The sequence below is a fragment of the Condylura cristata genome, unplaced genomic scaffold, assembly GCF_000260355.1.
Source record: "Condylura cristata isolate star-nosed mole 26May11 unplaced genomic scaffold, ConCri1.0 scaffold00031, whole genome shotgun sequence".
Taxonomy (NCBI): Eukaryota; Metazoa; Chordata; class Mammalia; order Eulipotyphla; family Talpidae; genus Condylura; species Condylura cristata.
The window spans coordinates 16,385,068-16,407,827 of record NW_004567132.1 but is presented as its reverse complement, the minus strand read 5'-3'; the positions used below and the strand labels follow the sequence as shown (position 1 = coordinate 16,407,827).

The 22,760-nt window shown below is 36.9% G+C and overlaps 1 protein-coding gene across 1 annotated transcript in view; it reads right to left on the bottom strand.

The window, feature by feature from the left end:
• Positions 1 to 22,760, bottom strand: part of ALMS1 (Alstrom syndrome protein 1) — a 113,105-nt gene that overhangs the window by 39,340 nt on the left and 51,005 nt on the right. Inside the window, exons 10-12 of the mRNA XM_012731576.1 lie at positions 18,024 to 18,163; positions 6,933 to 8,788; positions 2,268 to 2,512 (exon numbers count right to left, since the gene is read on the bottom strand). Coding sequence (XP_012587030.1) covers positions 2,268 to 2,512; positions 6,933 to 8,788; positions 18,024 to 18,163 — 2,241 coding nt within the window. The remainder of the gene's footprint in view (positions 1 to 2,267; positions 2,513 to 6,932; positions 8,789 to 18,023; positions 18,164 to 22,760) is intronic.

Sequence of the window (22,760 nt, the reverse complement as noted above, 5' to 3'; positions counted from 1 at the left end):
TATTGCAATATGTAACTAAGACGGGATTAATATCCAAGATATGTTCATTATCACTTCCAATGAGAGGCAGATGAAGCCTGTAATTAAAGACCATCTCATACCCATGAGAAAGGCACACATTAGAAAGACCCCCCCCACACACACAAGTATTGGAAAAAATGAAGAGAAAAAGGAACCCCATTACACTGCTAGAAATGTGAATTCATGTAAACATTATAGAAAGCAATCTGTATTTATCTTAAAAAACTAAAAATGGCAAAACATATTGATGGGCAATCCCATTCTTGGGCATATGCCCACAGAATTTGAAATCATCAACAAACAACCTAAATATTCCACATTATTCAAAACAGCATTATTTACAATAGCTTAAGACACGGAACAGCCCATTGACAGAAGATGGAATCAAGATGTGGTATGTATATAACAGGAAGTTTTATACAACCACAAGAAAGAATGAAATGCACCTATTTTTAAGAAAATGAAGGGAATTTGAAAGAATTTTGTACAGCAAAGTAAGTCAGAAAGATAAAAACAAACACTGGACATTTACATAGCAGAAAATTCACTAAAACATTTTCAATAAACATCCTGAGGGCTCTGAAGGTAAAGGTGGGGAGAGGAAAAAATAAGGGAATACAAAAGATGGAGGTAGGGGAAAATATTAAAGATACTAATACAAATATTTTCTTCAAATTAAATATATAAGCATATAACATTACTCTGAATCTTAATTCAGAGTAGTAGGTACATAGTCATATGTTTAACATACCATTCTTTGTATTTTAGAATGTTTTCATAAAAAAAAATTGTACTTTTGAATCCGCAGTATTATTAAGCAAATAATCCTTTAAAAGGAGTCCTTTTTCTCAGGGACTTATATGTAAAGGTAAAACCTTTACTAACATAAATTATGGCCTTTTTAGATAGATCCATTTGATGTGAGTAGAGATTTCAGATACACCTTCACAGGTATGTTTCCCTTCTTGTGTCTCTGCCAGAACACCACCATATCCCGGGCCCATCAATCTGGGCCTTAGATTGCATCATGTGGAATAAATCCAAACCATTTCTACAATGGAACAAGCTTAGCCAAACTCTAATTGACCCACAAGCTCGTTAGTAAGAATAGCAAGTATTTCCTGTTATTAAGTACTGAGATTTTTTTTTAGGCTATTTGTTATATGATACCACTGTAGTAATACATAACTGACAAAAGCGTTCCTTGTGATATCAAACTACATTTTTGGGGTATACTGTTATTTCACAATAAAGGTGTATAAGAAATATAACCATATTAATATATATACTTATTCAACTTAAATTTAATGCAATTTAAATGCCAAACCACACAATTTTCTTTATCATTTAGGCATATCCCATCTGTATCTACAGATAAAAGGTTTTTGTATACGTAGGAAAATCTTTAATATATTTTGAAGAAATTTATATAAGGCATTAAGTAGCAATTTAAAGTTTCCACCTTCATTTGGCAAAAAATGGAAACTTAATCATCAACTTTGCTGTTATTTGGTCTGAAAAAGAAAATAATAATCTAACTCTCAATTTTACACAAGCACTATTGAAATGTCATTGTCTTTATAGCATACAAACATTCTAATATAATTATAGTAGAGACTTACAGCTGTTATCAAAATCCATTTCTTCTAATCCTGGAAAACATAAGTAAACTATTTCTAATCTGTGACTGATATACTTCCAGGTCTAGTCCATTAAAATCTCCCGCATATACTTCTCCAAGCTTTTTGTCCCTATCAGTTGACTGTGCTGATAAACACAGGTAAGGTCATCATGAGTATCATGTTTTAAGAACAACAGGTCACAGTCAACCTGGGTCCTTGGTTATTGTTATAAATAATAAATAAACTGTATTGTTTTTGCACTATGTTATCTTGCTAGTTAGTTGTAATTACTATAATACAAAATGCCAATAGTTTACCTACCCACCTAAAATTGAACCTCAGTCATTTGTAAGTTTTTATGATTTGCATTCTTATTACAAGTATCATGACATGAAAATACGCCAATGCGAAGCAGAATGAGCTCCATATATGGTGTTAACTCCACTAGAAGATTAAAACATAGTAAGTCATATTCTCTTCAATTATGTAAGTAATGTGTGTAATCACAAGGATCTTAATACTTAAAATTAGAATTCTGACAAGGAAGATCCAAATAACAATTTTCAAAGATAATTACACCAACAAGTTGGTAATCCACCCTAAAATGTAATGATATTCTCTTACCATCTGTGCCACGAGAAACAGTAATCTGTTGGATTGATGATGAGGAAGCAAGTTTTATGGGAACTTTGCTGAGGATCTTTTGGGTTTTGGGTTCTGGAATTGCCTGTGTAAGATCTTGATCAGTAATAAAAATCTCAGATGAAAGCAAAGTTTTATCTGGACTTTCTGTTGTTATCTGAGTGACTGCATCAGATGATAATTTTCCAGAAAAGGCTGAAAATGGTGTCTTAATCTCTTCTGAAGGTCTGAACAAAATAGACAAAAGGACATAGCAGGTCATATCCTTGACTTATCAAGTATAAGAGTCATTTTCCAAAATTTCAAGGAATATTTAAATAATTTCAAGGAATGTTTTATGGAGACACATCAATCTCAAAAAGTTATTTTTGTAATACTCTTAACTTTCTTATATACTTTCTACTTGTGATTATGCATGAGCTTACTTTTATTTATTTTAGAAGCTTTTAATTTCAATATAGAAACTATTATATAATTTAGCTAAGGAAAAGGTATTCGTCAGTGAAAATATGTACATTCCGTTTTTAAAAATTGCTAGAAGTTCACTATAAGTAAGCATGTACAAAAATAAACAAAACCCAACATTTTCTTTAAAGGAATTTGTTTCAGGGTGGGGGAAACAGGTTTTTTTTTAGGTTGCAATTACATATTAAAACAGAATGGAATAAATGATAAATAATAGGTAGGGGAGACAAATACTTCCAAATGATAAGTGTGTATTTTATAACCTTAGGATATAAAGTTTAAATTCTCTCTCCCCACTTGAAAATGGGCAGCACTTAGGGGCTGGATTCCAAACAGAAGAGTGAAAAAGGAGTAGTAACTTAATAATGGAAAAAGAAACCTGGCAAACACAAACATCACAACTCCAGTGATGATAGTTCACCTCAAGAGTGGTACCATGTATAGTCTCTGCTATGATGTGAAAAGATAGTTTGCTCCTGTGATATTCTTTGCTAAAATCCACAACTCCTGTCTAATCATGAAAAAAATATCAGCCAAACCAACACTGAGGAATATTCTAAAAAATATCAAACCGGTACTTCTCAACATTGCTAAAATCATGAAAAACAAGGAAGGAATGAAGAACTATCTAATCCAGAGAGGACCAATAGCTACCAGATATGATAACTAATTGAAAAGAATGTGATACATTGGACCCTGAAACAAAAAGGTCATCAATGAAAAAACTGGTGAAATTCACACAATAGCTAACAGTAATGTCAAATGGGTTTCTCAATTTTTGATAAAAGTACCATGGTAATGTAAAGTGTAAAAAGTAGGAAAAACTGGGAGAGTAGTATACTGTTTGCATCTTTTCTGTAAATCTAAAATTGTTCAAGAAATAAGTTATCTTTTTTAAAAAATGGAGAAACATGGATTTGTAATGTTTATATCACAAAAACAGAAGAACTTTTGGATTATACCTTACATACTATTCACTAACTGAAAATGACAATTACGAGAAAGAAAACAGACCATTTTCTCTTACAAATTTAGGAGAAAAACCCTAAACAAAATATTGGACACCAAATGTTACATGCACACAGTATATTCTGTGGGCTACCTTTCTTTATAACAAATACATACATTAATGCTTGTGTGAATATCTACCAAGGTCATTTAGTCCAGGAGCAAAGGTGAGCACTCAAAAATCAATGAAAAATCAAGCAAAATTTATTCACTACATAAAGGGAGGAAAAAAGCATATAATCATATTCATATAATCAGAACATGCATTTGATAAAATTCAGTAATTATGTATGATTAAAAATAAAGGGATAACAAAGGAAAAACCATCATATTTATAGTGAAATGTGGAGAATACTCACTGTAAGATTAGGTATAAAATAAAGAGTGCCAACTCAATCATTCCTATTTAGGGACTTCTCATGCTTATGATATGGTTTTTCAAATCATCTGTTTCTTCCTTGAAATATCAAATCACAAGCATGGAAAGTAAAAGGGCAATAAAGGCTTCTAAAAAACAAAAGCCCAAGTTTCTAGGTAGGTTACAAATGAATTTCATTAAACCTCTGAAGAACTAATGCCCATTTTGCATTAGTTGCATTATTGTATCTTGTACTTTTTAAAAATACAACACTGAGTGGCCATGTGAGTTGGAGCAAAATGTTTTAATTTCTTCAAATCTTAGGTTTTATGTATCTGTAACTCTAATAAGTATACTAAGTATAAAGTGAAGTAGGCATCTACCACAGTGGCTGGTATGTATTCAGAACAAAGGGCAGTTATCATTATTCATATTTATTTTCTTCTCATTCAAGGAATTCAGCTCTAAAACTTGGCATTTTATAAATGGAAAATTAAGCACTGCATATAAATTTGTCAATTCTAACATTAAAAAAATTCTAATATTAGAAAAATGTACCAATACTGATTTCTATAACACCCTCTTATTGGTCACACTAAAACCAGATTGATCTTGTGGTTTTTTTCCCCCAATGCAATTCTCAACTAAATTTTAAAGCTACACAGAACATTTAAGCATTCCAACTGTTTTCTTCTACCTTTCCACATCATCTCACATGTGAATGTCAAAGATTAAAAAATAGCTTTGTCTAAGGTAATAGTTCACAGAGGAGTTAGAAGCAAACTTCAAGATTTGAGGCTATAATTGTACATGTTGAACAAACTCTTGTTTGATTCAACAGACTACATTTGAATGTCCATTGTGCTGATTATACAAGAAGCACTATCAGTGTTTCACTTTTCCAGAGGGTATGAAAGGTTACCACCTGACACAAGCTATGCAACCTCTGTCTACAGACACGGTAGCGATGGAGGGGAAATGCTCTGAAAAATCACTTTCCATCTGAAAAATCACTTTCCACGCTAACTTATGTTATGACCTCCCTTTTTTGTATAATCGTAATATCAAAATATTCTGAGCAACCTTCAGTTTACAATTGGATTGCCTCAGCCTCAGAAGGCACTACCTGGCCCTGACAAGCAAGCACTGCATCAGGGTAAGAAATTCCTCTTGAAGTCAAAAGTCATTAAATAACTAGCTGATTAATAAAAACAAATGGCTGTTACAGCAAAGTCTTTCTCACTGCCAGACTGAAGAAAACCCAATCTTAACACTCTATCTCACATAGCCTTCTTTTCAGTTTCTAAATAACCACTCAAGCTTTCTACTATCTAGTCTTTAGATAAGGAAATTCACCCAAGTCACCTATTATACAGAACTAATCAGGTTTTCTACCATCTAGACTTCAAGAAAACTCATTTAAACTTACTAACAAGTTTTTCAAAGAACCTTACCTTACTTTGATTTCCTCTTCCTGCCCTCACTTTACTTCACCCCCCTAGGATGTCTCTATGAGAATGAAAGCCCTTAAGTAATAGATTTATGTTTAAGGGACTTTATTTTGGTCAATCTTCACTGTTGTAGATACAGTAATATTAGTCTTAAACTTTGTGAATCTATGTACCTGTTTTAACCCTGATAGATTGATTTTAAAAATATTATAATCTCAACTAAAGGTCAAAACGACCCCAGACTATTCTTAGCAAAAAGGTGATTGTGATCTCAGCCCATTTCATATGCTAATGTCATCCCTCAGCCTACTTGAAGTGTATAAAATAAACCTCTGCTAAAAGCAGAGCAGGAAGACTTGCACCCAACTCCCATTCCCGTGTCTTCCTCATGCCTGCTCCCCTTTTTTCCCTTTTTCCCCTTTTTCTAGGAAATCTCCGCTCACCGACGCCATTTCCACCTTGAGACCCTGCCTGTTCTGCCCCCCAGTAATCCGTGATTGGGGACAAAGAGTCTCCGACAACCACCCACTTACCTTGTGGTGTTAACATGAATATTAAATGACATAACATAGGAAAGTGCCTCACATCATGACTACCACATGTGCACGCTGAATAAACATTTTTCCCTTCCTCCTTTCCAAGCCCAGTGTTCTCTACTGGGAAGAGGTACAAACATTAAAGTAGAAACATTAAATACACAGGGTAATCATGTTTAGCCATATTGTAAGAGACTTGTTAATATCAAATCAAACTGAAAAAAAAAATCTTGAAATTAGATGTAACAGTAAAAAGCTAACACATTTATGCCTGAACTGGATTTCCTTTGCTACAATATGCTGTGCAATGGAACAGCACATCAGAGTATGGCAATAATGTTGATATACATTACTGGCAATGTTCATCTTGATAAACTGGCTAAAGAGATGTCTGCTGGGATTCTCTACTAGCAAGTAATGTTTTTATTGTTGAAGAAATTATAGAGTGTGGGGAGAAGGCAAGGGCAAGACAGAGTGAGAATGACAGAAAACAAGGGCAAATACATGCATGCATCCCTCTCAAAGCCTGGTCTTCAGCACAGATATGTCCAACACTGTAAATAAGGAATTAGTAAATTGTACCATTGGGAGATTAAAGATTCTTCTCATATTTAAAAATATTGTGGTCAAGTCTTGTCAAAAGCTTCTTTGAAAGAACATACCACTTTCAAACATGTTCTCTCTTAAATATTTACCCCATAATTAGTTAGCTACAACTTCCCTGAAGAAAAAAAACTACTGCCCTTTCCCAAGAACTTCTATTTGTGGGAGCATTTAGATCCTTTATCAAAAATTCCATCAGCGTGCTTGATATCACAACGAGACTCACCTATCTGCAGATACTGGAGTACCTTCTGGATTGGAATATCCTTCCAAATCTGAAATGTTCACTTGTGTTTGCCTTGAAGTTACTGACTGACTATTTTGAAAAGGTGTAATTTTCAAGTCCTGAGTATTACTCTCTGGAAGAGGAGACTGTACAACTTGTAAATCCGGTGAAGATTTTGGTCCTAGAAAATCTAGAAATTCTTGACCTCGCACTATAGGTTTACTGGTCAATAATTTGGAGGCCGGTTCCAATGATCTTGAAGATATAGTTTGTGGGTCAGAGTTAAGCTCACTATTCATCCTTGTTTTAGCAGCAGGATCCAGTGAATGAAATGTCGTATCTAAGGTTCCACTATCCAACTTGGAAGGAGTCTTGGGACCAAAAGTTATACGAACACAAGAAATTGCTTTTCTATTTGAAGGTGGAGTAGATGCAGATGTTACTGATGTATACTGATTTGGGGTTGACTGGGAGACCACATTATTGGAGTTGGGTTCAATATTTATCACATTACTAATGTGTGATTTATATTTATGTTGATTCTTCTTTTCTACTATACAATCCTTATCTTGAGGAAGGGGAGAAGGGTGTTTTCTTATGTGGTAATCTTTATTTGGGGCTTTGCTTTGTTCAAAGAGTTTACGTTGCTCAAGAAAAATGGAATAAGGAGTGTCTGAAGCAACACTATCCTGACCTTGAGGGGAGGGTAATTCATTTTCTTTCATCTGATGATCTACATGTGGTGCTTTACTTTGTTCAGAGAGTTCTCGTTTTTCAAGAAAAATGCAACAAGGTAGGTTTGGAGCCACATAATCCTGACGCTGAGGAGGGGGAGAATGTTTTCCCACATGATGACCTGTAAGTGGTAATTTGTACCGCTCGAAGAGCTCTCGCTGTTCAAGGAAAATTTGCGAAGGAAAATCTGGAGTTATAGTTACATTCTTCTCTTTTACAGATTGTGTGGAACTTGGCCTGTCCATGCTAATGAAGGTATGGTCATCAGAAAAGTGAACTTCCTTAAAATTGCTAGAATTTGCATGAGTACTGGGCTCAAAATGACTACTTTTAAAATGTGACCTTTCTAAGGGTTTTTCTTCTTGGTGAGAAAGCTCAACAGGTGATTTTTGGTTTTGTCTACTACTTTCTGCTAAAATAGTCACAGCTTTATCTGGTGAGTGACCAATAATTTTAAATGATGAAGGAGAACAGGTTTTCTGTTTTAGATCTCTAGAAAGATTTTCCTCTTCAGTGAAATGAGAATTAAATACCCCCACAGATGCTCCAGTACATTGGCTACCTTCAGTAACACCAACCTTAAAAACAGAGGAATCTGAAATGCATTTAGAGTGCCGGTGAGATGAAAAAGTGATGGAGGTCGTAAACTTTTTCATGGATTCTGGGGGTGGCAATTGTGATGAACAACGTGATGGAAAATGACAATCTATTTCTTCAGGTGGAAGCATATAAGCAGGATCTACTAATTCTGACAGCCAAGGATCCATCTTTTCATGGAAAGGCATTTGAAGACCCTCACTAATTTTGAAATCATCAGCTGTAAAGTTTTCAAATGGGGAATGACTTTGAAACTGCAAGGAATTCCAAACTTTGAAATGGGGCTTGCTATGGTCTAGTGATTTACAAAGATTAATGTGCCTGCTCCTCCATGACGATGGGCTTCGTTGTCCTCTGATCATTTCTGAGGGTTCAGCAGATCTGAAAATACAAGGGTGTGTATCCAGTTGTGGTTGTTGTTCAGCAGTTAGAGTCCTGAAACATCCTTTCTCATGGCTCTCAATTATAATGTGACTACATAGAGCTTCAGGTTTGCATCCTATTCCCTGTGGACTCTGTAAACCCTAAAAGATAAAAACAAATAATTATTTAGAGTATTACAAATAGTTATGTTTTAAAAATCAGTTTTATATCCAGGCTACAATTTGACCATGAAAGTCATGTTGAACAACAAAACAAGTAAGACAACAATAAGAAAAAGTCAGTTAAAGGACAGACATTTATTACACAGAATAAAATGGTTCACAACTAAAGTTATTTTCTCCTAAAATTTTTTGCTGAAGCAATGAAAGAAAAGACTATTGCCTTTATTTTATTTTAGTAATGGAGATTCCTGTTCCCAACTGGAGACACTTCCAGTTCCTTCTGCAGCTATTGTGAGCATATGACTAGGTTTAGCATATACCCTACTACTTAACAACCAAGAATAGGAGAAAGAACTTCTCCTATACTTCTTCCTAGGGTACAGGAAGCTAACATAAGTATACATTTGAGATTTGTTTTACATATAAAGTCATAACTTGGCATTCTTTTTGATCTAGTCACATTTGGTGCCCTAAAAAGTATTTTAAATTATGCTGCCACTTCCCATGTAATACAATAGATGTACTTTTACATGTTCCAACTACTAAATAAAACTAAAAATCATGAACATTATTTATAAAACAAACTTTCTGATGTAAAACAGGCAGACTGATTAAGGACCTTGGGACCTGAGAAACAGCATGGTGTGAGATTCCTGGGTTTTCTTTTTACCTTATACATCTCACACCTGGAACTGAAGAAGCTAGCCATCCAGGAACAAAGACAGAGTTCTAACAAAACCTTATCTTGCTCGGGCCCTCCCTGGTGGTGCAGCAGGTTAAAACACAGCACTAAGAAGCTAAAGCCACTTCAGCATAAGTTCGATTCCCACTTCGGAGCTGACCCACATGGAGTGGCAGACCTCTCCTTACCCTCCTATTACTCCCCTCAGCAGTGTACTTCATCGGTTGGCCTGTTCTGTTCCCCACTCTGCCTCTAGTGAATCCTCACCACCCCTGCACTTCTGGCTTGCACCCTAGCTCTGTATGCATAAATAAATCTTTAAAACAAAACAAAAACCTTATCTCATTACCTTAGAAAAGTTAATGTGAAGTCCAGCCAGACAGAAAACTTTTAGATAGTAACTGCTCAATTCCAGTCAAACCACATAAGAAACCTGTGACCTCACCTTCCCCCACCAGTTAGGGTAAAATAAGGAACCTAGGCTTCCACTGTTAATAAGACATCCTCAACACTCAAGCCAAGGTGGTATGCAGATAGCCAAGCAGGAGCCCAGAACTTATTTTCTTCCTTGCAGAGCTACCTCTGTGAAGTCAGTAGAGACCACCTGGGGAAATCAGATGTTCATACTCTCTCATCAATAATGAAATACTTTGTTACTTCCTTCCTTTCATAAGTACAAGCTAGAAGAAAAATACTTACAAATTTCATATCCAGTAAAAGGCCTATATACACATATATAAAGAACTCTAAAACGAACAGTTAAAAAAAATCCAATCAGAAAAATCACCATAAAACATAAGACATTTTAGTAAAATAGGACAGAAACAGGAAATAAGGGTATGAAAGATGTTCAGCATTAACCATTAAAGATTCAAATTAAAAACACAATGAAATCAGAGGCCTTTCCTCGTGGCACAACGGGTGAGGAGGCAACATTGCAAGCTAGCTGCCTCCACTTCAGTGCGAGTTAAATCCCCAGCCCCGGAGGTGACCCCGGAGGTCACCCACTGCTGCTACCTTCAGCAGTGTACCTCGTCAGTCTGCCTGTTCTGCTCCCCACTCTGTGCCTCGTGAATCTTCTCACCACCCCTGCACCTCTGGCTGATACCCCAGTTTAAAATGCATAAATAAATCTTAAAAAAAAAAAAAAGAAATCTCATTACACACACCTATTAAGATGGTCAAAATAAACAATATTTAGGAAGCAGGAAGAACCCCGGGGGTGGGGGGGGCCGCTTCAGGAAGCGCCCCAGAGGAGCCCATGGCCAAATTCCCAGCCTAAGGATCTTTGCCTGAATCAAAACCCGCACATCAGAGTCAAGACCGCCGTCATAGGAAGTTGGAGCCCCGCCCCCTAGCGTCAGGGGCCAGAAATGCAGGGGGCACGAAAGCCACCGTGACCGCAGGAGAGATTACTTGGATTCAGCTCCTTCATTTATATAACAAGGAAGAAACTTACATCCTGGTTCCTAAAAAGCTCTTATAACGCCATGAAATAAAGCAACAAGACCTGCAGGTAATTATATTATTACCAGCAGAAAGATTCATTGGGGTGTATAAATTGACTACTTAGTGCTTCAATGACCAACTGGATTGCCTAAATGAGTTATATCTCCGACTTTGATGACAAAAGTTGTATTGATTGACAAAAGCAGTATTGTCAAAAAAAGGAAGCCTGGACAAGATACTCTAGCTGAGAGCATGTAGCTGTGCCTACCTGAGATAAAGACTGGGGTAAAGGTTTGTGGGAACAGACCAGGACCCTATTTGTCTGGGGTATTGCCAATTACTGGCCAACATGAGCTCTTCAGGCAACATGCTTCAGCATGCACATACCCATATCTCTAGTGTTACATTTTGTCATGGGGGAGAGGCAAGATAATGTTTTTCTGTTTGTTTTTAAGTGACTATACTACAGGATGGTCAAGCTGTGCAATTAACAGGATCACTTAAAATTCTCTGGTACAGTAACCCTGGGAAATGATGTGTTAGTCTTTCAGTAAACTAAATATACAATTACCATACCACCCAGTAATTGCACTTCTGGGCATTTATCCCAGAGAAAGACATGAAAACCCCTAAACATGAATGACACAAGCTATGCAACGTCCATCGTCTGACAGATTCCGGGTGGATCGGGATAAGCTCTGAAAAATCAGACTGTCCACTGCTAACTTATGTTATGACCTCCCTTTTTTGTATAAACATAATATCAAAATATTCTGAGCAACATTCAGTTTACAACTGGTTTGTCTTAGCCACACAGGCGGCTGCTGGTTCAGGCAAGCTGCCCCAGGGTGAGAAATTCCTGTCTCCTGAGACAAAAGCCAAGCCCCAGGAGCAATAAGACCCCAGGACATAAAAAACTCCTGGGAAGCTTCCTTGGTTTCTTTGAATAAAAAATAAGCTTCAGATAAGGCTCCCAGGGCATAAGGACTCAGGGATAAATTTTAACCTTGACTACACAGGTGTTGTTTGATATACAACTATATAACTTTCTCTTAATTTACTCCTTTTTAAAACAAGCACTAACTACTCTCTGCTAGCCTTAAATTAGCCACTAGCTTTTCTTTGGACAATCACTGATAACACTACTAACACAATTTATTACTACCCCAAGACCCCTAACAACCTTTTGTTAACAAGCTCACCCTTTTCCAGACCCCTCTTCCTTTAATGATAAGTAGACAGCTGTATAGATAACTGTCACAAAAACGTATAACTTAGCATACCATAAATTGTAAACAGAAGAATGTTTTTTCCCTTTATCCTTGAGAATGTTTTATGGAGATATCTCATTAACTTACCCTATGCATTATTACAATTAACTACTTGCTACACAGTATAAATAAAGACCTGCTGAAGGAAAAGCGGGAAGACTTGCACCCTATCCTGACTCCCGTGTCTTCCTCACATCCGTTCCCCTCTCCCCCTTTTTGGAATATCTGCTCTCCGACGCCTTCCCATCTTAGGGTCCTGTCTGTGTTGCCTCGAGACACCCCAAAGGTTGGAGCTGGTCTCCGACACATGAATATGTAATAGCCAAAAGCTGGGAAAAAAACAGCATGTCATACAATAATAAATGAATATTTAAACAAACTGTGATACACTCATACTATGGAATAGTACATAGCAATAAAAAAGCAGCTATTGCTGTAACAACCTGGATATTCTCCAGAGAATTATGTGAGTGAACAAATTTTGATACCAAAAATTTGTGTACTCCATGACTTCATTTATGTGATATTCTTAAAATGAAAAAAGCTATAGAAATGAAGAGATTTGACAGTTTATTAGTTGCTAGGGATTAAGAAAGGCAGAAAGAAGTGGATGTAACTATTGAGAAAAGGGTATAGGGCCTTCCCTGGTGGTGCAGCGGGGTTAAAGCACAGCACTAAGAAGCTAAAGCCACTTCAGCATGAGTTCGATCCCCACCTGCCCCGGAGGTGACCACATGATGTGGCAGACCTCTCCTGACCCACCCACTGCTCCCCTCAGCAGTGTACTCTGTAGATCTGCCTGTTCTGCTCCCCACTCTGTCTCTGGTGAATCCCCTCACTGCCCCTGCATCTCTGGCCTGTACCCCAGTTCTGTATGAATAAATATAAATAAATCTTTTAAAAAAAGTGGATATAACTATTATGGAGCAACATGAGCAATCCCTGTGATGTAAGTATTAAGTGTTCTAACTGCATTAATGTTAATATCCCGGTGGTGACTTGTGTTTTTTTTGCCAGAGGTTACTGTTTGGGTAAGTTGGGCAGAGTATAAGTTCTCTTTCTATATTATTTCATACTACTGTATGTGAATCTGTAAAATACTGAATATTTAAGTTAAAACACTGAATATTTTTTAAAAGTCCCAAATTAATTAGAGACTACTGGGCAAAACTAAAATCATACAAATACCACTTTCATTACGTGGCTTCTTATTATCCATACTACCTGATCCATACTAATAAATAAATACCCCAAATTTGAGAAACAATCCAGATTCTTAGAATTAGGCATGATTATATTTACACTCATCTATAAAAATATTTCTTCTTCATTTCCAGCAATTATATCTTATCAATTTTGAATATAGTAAATCCTGCCTACTCCCATCACCTCTTTCAAATTTTGTATTAAGTATAAACATCTTTCATAATAACATAATCATGAATTTCTTAATTCCATTTTGAATTTTTTTTACAACATGGTGTTTGGCAAATACAGATTTTGTCATATAAACCAACAAAATATGTAATGGACTCTTAAATGTTACGTGTAGTTCAACAAAATCCACTTTGTATTAGGAAAGTATCTACAACAGATACCCAGCAAACTAAATGGTGAAAAAAGAAATACTTTTGGGGCCTCCCTGATGAAGGAGTTACAATCTCAGTGCTATCAAGTTATCACCAGCCACTGCAGCATCAGCTCAATCCCTGGCTAGGAAGCTGGCCCACATGGGACAGCAGACCTCTCCCCTCAGTAGATCTACCTGTTATGCTCCCCAGTGTCTCTGGGGAATCCTCTCACCCCTTGCACATCTGGCCTACATCCCATTTCTTGTATGCATAAATCAATAAAAATAAATCTTAAAAAAAAAAAAAGATACTTTTTTCCTCTTACAACTAACCAGGGTAATAAGGAAAGCAATTAAAGTAATCCAGATGTAAAAGGAAGATATAAGTCTATACTTGTGACAGATGGCAGGCTCTCCTAAATAGAAAATCCCAAGAAAACACACAAAACCAACAAGGACTAACAAGTTCAGCAAAGTTGAAGGATGCCAGTTCAGCATACAAAAGTTAAATATGTATTAATACACAGTGAACAATTCCACTAACAACAGCACAAAAAAGAATAAAATACTTAATATATGTAACAAAATAGAGACAATATAAAACACCATTGAAAAAATTATAGAAAGCTGAAATAAACTGAAAACCGGCTTAAAGGGCTAGAAGACTTAAATATTGTTATGGTGGCAATGTTTTCCATATTGACCTACAGATTCAATGAAATTCCTATCAAAATTCCCAGCTAGCTTTTTTTTTTTTTTTGTAAAAACTGACAAACATCTTAAAATTCATGTGAATATTCAAGGGACCCAAAGTAACCACAACAATCTTGAAAATAATGAACAAAGTTGGAGAAATCACTCTCTGGTTTCAATACTTAATAGACAGCTACATTAGTTTGAGGCAAGAGTGATACACACAGGGACAAATATGTAGACCAAGGGAACAGAAATGACAGCAAAGAAATAAACACCAACATTTATGACAAATAGGCCAAGAAATTCATGAAAAAGGAAATCTTTTTAAAAAACAGTGCTGGGGACCCTCCCTGGTGGCACAACGGGTTAAAGCACAGCACTAAGAAGTGATTCACAGCCAATGCAGCATGAGTTCAATCCCTGGGCATGGAGGTGACCCACACAGTGTGGCAGACTTTTGCTTCTCGCCCGCTCGTCCCCTCAGCAGTGTATTTCAGTTCCTCTGCCTGTTCTGCTCCACACTCTGGCTCTGGTGAATCCTCTCACCCCCTACACCTCTGGCCTGTACCCCAGTCCTGTATACATGGATAAATAAATCTTTAAAAAAAAAAGTTATTTCTGAAGGACATGCAACAAAAGTATATTGTCTTTATGTTTATATCTGTGATTTCTTTTGGAAGAACCATGTTTTACAGAAAGAAAACATTTCAGCTTACTGGGTTTACAACAATGAGAATACATCTGTGCCATATATAATCTGGACTGCCTCAAATTAAAACATCTATATATAAAAGTACACAACAGAGTAAAAAGGCAATCTACAGAATGGGAGAAAATATTTGCAAATCATCTATCTGATAAGGGGTTATAATCTAGAATGCACAAACAAGTCTTTCTACTTAAAACAAAAACAAAAAAAAAAAAAAAAATCAAAATGGGTAAAGGGGGCCCTCCCTAGTGGTGCAGTGGGTTAAAGCACAGCACTAAGAAGCTAAAGTCACTTCAGCATGAGTTCAATCCCCACCTCGGAAGGTGGCCCACATGGCACTGTAGACCTCTCCTGACCCACGTGCTGCTCCCCTCAGCAGTGTACTTCATCCATCTGCCTGTTCTGCTCTCTGCTCTGTCTCTGGTGATCCCTCTCACCGCCCCTGCACCTCTGGCCTATATTCCAGTTCTGTATGCATAAATAAATAAATCTTTTTAAAAAATGGATAAAGGGCTTGAATAGACATTTTGATAAAAAAAAAAGACACATAATTAGACAAGTACATAAGACCAATATTCAACATCACTAACTGGGAAATGCAAATTAAAACCACAGTAAGTTATCATTTCACACCTATATGATGACCACTATCCCCACAAAATAAACCAAGAAATAGCCAGTGGTACTGACAATGTGGACAAATTAAATCCTTGTGCACATTTAATGGTAATGTAAAATGGTATTGTCATGAAGGAACACAGCATAACAGTTCTACAAAAACTTAAAAATAGAATGAGCACATGATCCAGCCCTTCCATTTCTGGACTTATACTCAAAACTTCAAACAGGATACAAAAAGACATTTCTATAGCATTATTTCTATAGCATTATTCACAATAAACAAAGTGAAAGTAACTCTATCCACTGATGAATGAAGGGATAAATATAGTTTACACATAACAATGCTACTAGTTGTCCTTTAGAAGGAAAGAAACTCTGACAAGTGCTACAACATGGATGAACCTTTATAATCTAACACTAATGAATGAAAAACAATTTCAAAGACGAGTAACTTGATTGACCCTCTTTTCAGAGGCACCAAAAAATCAAATTCACAGAAATTAGAATGGCAGTTGTCAAGGGTTGCAGAAGGGAGGGTGGAGAGCTATAATTTAATGGATAAACTTTTCAGTTTTACAGAAAGCAAACATTTCAGGTTCCTGGGTTTACAACAATGAGAATAGTTAAGACTACTGTACTGCACACTCAAAAGTAATCAGGAAAGTAAATTTTTTGTTTATGTATATTTAACCACAATTTTATAAAGTAAAACAGTTTAATTGCCTCAAAAGAAATCAAAGTTCTAAATGTAAAAACTTAAATATATGAAGAAAATAGTCTTTGTGATTTCTTAATATGAAACATAAATCATAGAAAATTAAGGTCTAATAATTAGATTTTCATCAAAATAAAAACTTTTGGGCCCTCCCTGGTGGTGCAATGGGTTAGGACACTGCACTGCAAGCTGGCCACAGCCGCTTCAGTCTGAGTTCCATACAACCCCAGGTGATTCACATGGTGTGGCAGACCTCTCCTGACCCACCCTGCTGCTCCTTTCAGCAGTGTACTTCATTGATCTGCCTGTTCTGCTGTTCTTATCTAATGAAGAAAAAAATCAAGCACATGAAAAGACGATCAATATCATTAATCATTAGTGAAATGAATCAAAAACACAATGAAGTATGACTGCTCTTCCATCAGAATAGTTATAAGCAAGAAATAAGTAACATGTTGGGAGGGACCTGGAGTAAAAGAAAAACCCAATTCTCAGAAGAGTACGTATCATGCTGCCTCCATCTACTATAGAGTCAAAAACCATACTAAACATCAAGAAAACAACACATTCAGGGAAAGAGATAGACACAACTTCAGTGGCATTTGAATTAATTCTATTTCTCTGGCTGGAGGGCCAAAATGCAGACATTTTTACTTTATTTTTTATAACTGTTTCACATGTTCTTTTTTATGAATTAAAGTTAACAGTGGAAGGGTATTATTAAAAAGAATGTCAAATATACGCAAACAGGAAAATATTCTTATTCTTTTTTTAATAATATAATAGTTTATTTTTACATCATTTTGTACATTTTTTTTTTTCATTTCAACTGTAATCCCTGTGGGTTTCCCATCACCGAGTCACCCGTGTGCCATCACCATAGTCCCGTGCACTTCCTTCCCCCCTGCCCCCATTTTTGATCCCATTCCCCACTCCACCCCCACAAAATGTCTCTGGTATATGGCTGTTCATTATTCTTATTATTTTCTCGCCTGGTCCATTATACTCCTGCTATGAGTAAAACCATCCGGTATTTTTCTTTCTCTTTCTGGCTAATCTCACTAAGCATGATCTTTCCCAGCTCCATCCAAGTTGCTGCAAAAGACATGTGTTTCTTTTTGGTTGCTGAGTAATATTCCATTGTATATATGTACCACATCTTTTTAACCCAATCATCTACTTTTGGGCATTTGGGAGGAAAATATTCTTAACCAGGGAAAATACAGAGAGAATAGCTAGACTTCATCTGCATCTCAGGCTATCACCCTCAAGGGAAAATAAGAATAATACCAACATATTGATAAAACAAATTCATTCTAATTTTCCTAGAGATTCTTTTCTCAGTAGAAAATTTGGAATCAGTAAAAACCTAATCCTTAAATCTTAATTTTTGAAGAATTAAGACAAAGACTAGCAATGACTCAACTGGAATCCTCAATGCCCAGGTTAATAGATGCAAATTACAATACACTTCTTTCCAACATCTAGATTTATTTCCTACCTTGGACAAAGCAGTTGTTCCCTCATGATGAAACAATTTTGCTTTGATCTCTTCTACTTTTCTCCGGTCATCTTCATTTAATTCTGAAATTGAGTAGCCACACTCATATTCATGAGCCAAGTTAAACTTCAGGTTCCAGGCTGGAGAGAAAGCATAAAAACACTTGAGATAACACACATCATTAGTATAGCTAATTTAATGTCTACCATAATACTTAGCAACGGTGTGTACTTTCAGTTATATGTATTTTTAAAAGTTTCTGAGAGATATCACCTCATTGAAATAATTTTTAAGCCATATTCTACAGATATTTTTCCAGATGTGGATGTAAATACAGTATTCAATGATTGTTATTTTAATCATGCTTCCAAAATAGACAGTTCCTTTGCCTCCCTTATTAGTTCCTACTTCATTTTCTGCCAATATTATAAAATAATAAATAAAACTTGAGAGTTTTCTGGGGGAAAAAATATACATAATTGATAGATGGAATGGTATAAGCAGTTAATCTCAAGGGAAGATTCCCAGGCAGGCCTGAATTATTTATAAATTGTCCTCTAAAATATACTCTATTAGAGATCACTGGGATCAGTAAATAAACCTTTAACTCACGTTTTAGTGTGAAATACCTTGATTAGTTTTTTCTAATGTCTAAGAACAGCTCCAAGAGTTTTATTAGAAAAGGGTATGAGAAAGACTATAGCTTTATGAGACAGAGTGATACAGAGAAGAGCAAATTAGTTATTTTGGTTTGTTGTTTTGTTTCTGCCTACAAACTAAGAATAACTATAATGAGAGGACTAGGGGAACATAAGACTTTAGCTTGGGAATCCAAGGTTACCGCCATATTCTTTCAATCATCAAAACCTAAGCTCCCAAGACCTTAAACAAATTAGCTCTACTAATACCACAACTTAGCTACATTAATGGTCAAATGAACTTTAGATTGCAGTAGCAATCAAAAATAAATAAATACAAATTCAGGATTACAAGAAAAAAAAAAAGTAGAACTTTGGACTACAGGAAAATAAATTTAGAATTCCAAACACTCCACTTCAATTATTAAGCAGTGTTTATAAACTTTTGCCTGCCTTTGGAACAAATGATCATTTCCTACCTCGTGCTCGTACCCGACATTCTTCTTCCTCTGCATTTTTGAGTATTTGTTTAGCATGATTCAATGAGGATTCACATTTTAGTAGATTTTTCACATGTGCAGCCAGTGAATCTACACTGCTGCCAGCGTCATCACTCTCTGACACACCCTCTTCCTCTCTGCTATCTGTCATGCTTGTCTTTGGTGAAGCATATGGAAAGAAGTTCAGAAGAACATCAGAAACTGACTCCAAGGAATTACTGTCCCATGAACAGGAACTTGCATCACTGCTTGAATCACTTTTTATGATGGTCATCATGGGGATTACAAGTTTATTCCCAATGGTTCTACTATACCCTTCAGGTTCAGATCTCATTACAGATCGGGCTGCTTTATATTGCCTAAGGGTTTCATCTAAAGTCACTCTGGCTTTACTTTCTGCTTCCTCTAGAGGACTTCTAACTGTTGTTGAACTAATAAACTCCCAATTTTCAATGCCTTTCTGGCATTTCAGATTCGCCTGTGTGCTAATGTCTTTCTGGATGTCCTGGTTGGCTGGGTTTTCCTCTGTGAACGACTGTCTGTAAGGCAAGTCACCATGAGAGTTATCAGTTGTTGGGGGTTCTTTAAAGCAAACCACCTTCTTAGATTGTACAAATGAAATATCACTAACATCTCGGAAAGGAACAAGGGGAGAAGGAAAATTACAACGTTTCAGTGCTATATTTTCTGCCTCCATTAAAAGTGTCCGAATCTCTTTAAGGGTTTTGGAACCACTGCCTATGTCCCGGACATCTTCAGAGCCAACATCTTCAAAACCTGATAATTCTGGTTTATTTATTACAATTCTACCCTCAGCCTGAGAATTTAAAGGCATACTGTTTGAAATAAAACTAGAATTAGAAGAATCCAAATTATCTATTAACTTTTGGACATGGTCTGAAACAAGTTTGTTTTTCTCACTATGTGAATAAATATCAGGGGGAACTGTTGAGAACCCAGTAATCTTTTCAGCTTGCTCAAGACCATTTGAGAATGTTAGAGCATTTTCAGCCAAGTGTCTATTTGGCAAATCATTTTGATAGAATATATCTGGTTTCTCTCTGTGTGAAAAGGAATTAGGAAGAGCTGTTGCCATCAGAGTCTTTTGATCAGCTTGTCTAGGAATAATTGAAACCTTTAGTGCATTTTTAGTTAGATGTTTATCTGGCAATTCCTGGGAGTAGAAAATACTCGATTTCTCTCTTTGTGAATAGGAACTAGAAAGAGGTACTGGTATTTCAGAATCCACGTCAGTGGGTTCAGGAACAGCTGAAATGTTCAAAATATCTTCACTTTTATGCTTCTCTGTCAACTGTTGCTGAGAGAAAATATTGGGCTTTACTCTCTGAGAATAAGAATCATGAACTGCCAATGACGGAGTCTTCTGGTCTTCTGGTCCAATCACAGTTGAATCCTTAAGCTTCTCTCTTCGTAAATAGGAACTTGGGGAAGTTGTTGATGACTCAGTCTTCTGTTCAGCTGCTCCAGGAAGAGCAAAAACTTTTAAAGTTTCTTTAGGAAGATTTGGCAACTCCTGTGGGTAAAAAATACCAGTCTTCTCTCTATATGAAGAGGAACTAGAAGGGATTATCCGTATCCCAGTCTTCTGGTCAGCTGGCCTAGGAATAGCTGAAACTTTCAAATTTTCTTCAGTACTGTCTGGCAAGTCCTTCTGATAAGAAAAGATAGGGCCCTCTCTAAGGGGAGTAGAGGACACAATCCGTATCCCAGTCTTCTGGTCAGCTACCCCAGGAGTAGCTGAAACTTTCAAAGTTTCTTCAGTTATAGCTGGCAAGTCCTTCTGGTAAGAAAAGATAGGGCCTTCTCTAAGAGAAGTAGAGGATACAATTCTTTTACCAGTCTGTGGCTCAGCTGGCCCTGGAACAGGTGAAACTTTCAAAGCTTCTTCAGTAGTATCTGGCAAATCCTTCTCATATGAAAAGGTAGGGCTCTCTCTAAGAAGCGTAGTAGGGACAATTTGTATACCAGTTTTCTTGTCAACTGATTCAGAAACCCCTAAGAGTTTTAAAACCTCTTCATTAGTTTCTAATAACTCTTGCTGGTAAGAGACAATGGGCTTCTCTCTATGTGAGTAAGAAGTTACTGTTGATATCCCAGTCTTCTGGTCAATTGCTCCAGGACTCCCTAAAGCCTTAAAAGCCTGTTCCGTAACATATGGCAACTCGTGCTGGTAAAAAATGGCAGGCTCTTCTCTGTATAAATAAGAACTAGACGGCTCTGTAGATATGCCAATCTTCTGGTCAGCTGATCCAGAAACACTTGAAATTTTCAGACCCTCTTCAGTTAGATGACTTCCTGACAAATCCTGCTGGTAAGAAATAATAGGATTCTCTCTGTGTGAGTAAGAAACAGAAGTTTCTACTGGTATTCCGGTTCTCTGGTCACCTGATCCAGGTGGTGAAACTTTTTGAACTTCTTCAGTTAGAGGACTGTTTGTCAAGGTCTGGTGGTAAAATATAACAGACTTCTCTCTATGTGAGTAAGGAGGAGAGGCCACTAATATCCCAGTCTTCTGGTCAGCTGACCCAGGAGCAGCTGAAACTTTTGAAGCCTCTTCTGTGAGTTGTCTCTCTGGTAAGGTCTGTGGATAGAAGATAATGGGTTTCCCTTCCAATGAGGAACTTGAAGATATTGTTGATAGCCCAGTCCTCTGGTCAGCTGATCCTGGAGCAGGTGAAACTCTCTGAGCCTGTTCAGTTAGAACTCTGTTTGGAAATTCTTGTGGATAAAAAAGAACAGGTTTATCTCTGTGTGAGTAGGAAGTGAGAGGTTCTGATGGCAACCCTCGCTTCTGGTCTGCTGGCCCAGGAACAACAGAAGTGTTTTGACCCTCTTCAGTTAGATGACTTTCTGGGAACTTCTGATGGTAAATTATAAAGGATTGAGCCCTATGTGAATAAGGAGTAGCAGTTACCACTGATATCCCAGTCCTCTGGTTGACTAATCCAGGAGCAGATGAAACTTCTGATGCCTCTTCTGTGAGATTTCTCTCTGGTAAGGCCTGTGGATAGAAAATAACAGGTTTCCCTTCCAGTGAGGAGGAACTTGAAGATACTGTTGATATCCCAGTCTTTTGGTCAGCTGACCCAGGAGCAGCTGAAACTTCTGGAGCCTGTTCAGTTAGAGAACTCTCTTGCAGCTCCTGCTGGTAAAATATAAAGGGCTGATCTCTATGTGAATAAGGTATAGAGGTTACTGCTGAAATCCCAGTCCTCTGGTCAGCTGACCCAGGAACAGCTGAAACTTTTGAAGCCTCTTCTGTGAGATGTCTCTCTGGTAAGGCCTGTGTATAGAAAATAACAGGTTTCCCTTCCAATGAGGAGGAACTTGAAGATACTGTTGGTATCCCAGTCCTCTGGTCAGCTGAACCAGGAGCAGATGAAACTCTCTGAGCCTGTTCAGTTAGAGGACTGTCTGGAAATTCTTGTTGATAAAAAACAGGTTTGAGAGGTTCTGATGGCAACCCACGCTTCTTCTGGTCTGCTGGCCCAGGAAAAGCAGAAGTGTTTTGACCCTCTTCAGTTAGATGACTCTCTGGGAACTTCTGATGGTAAATTATAAAGTTCTGATCTCTATGT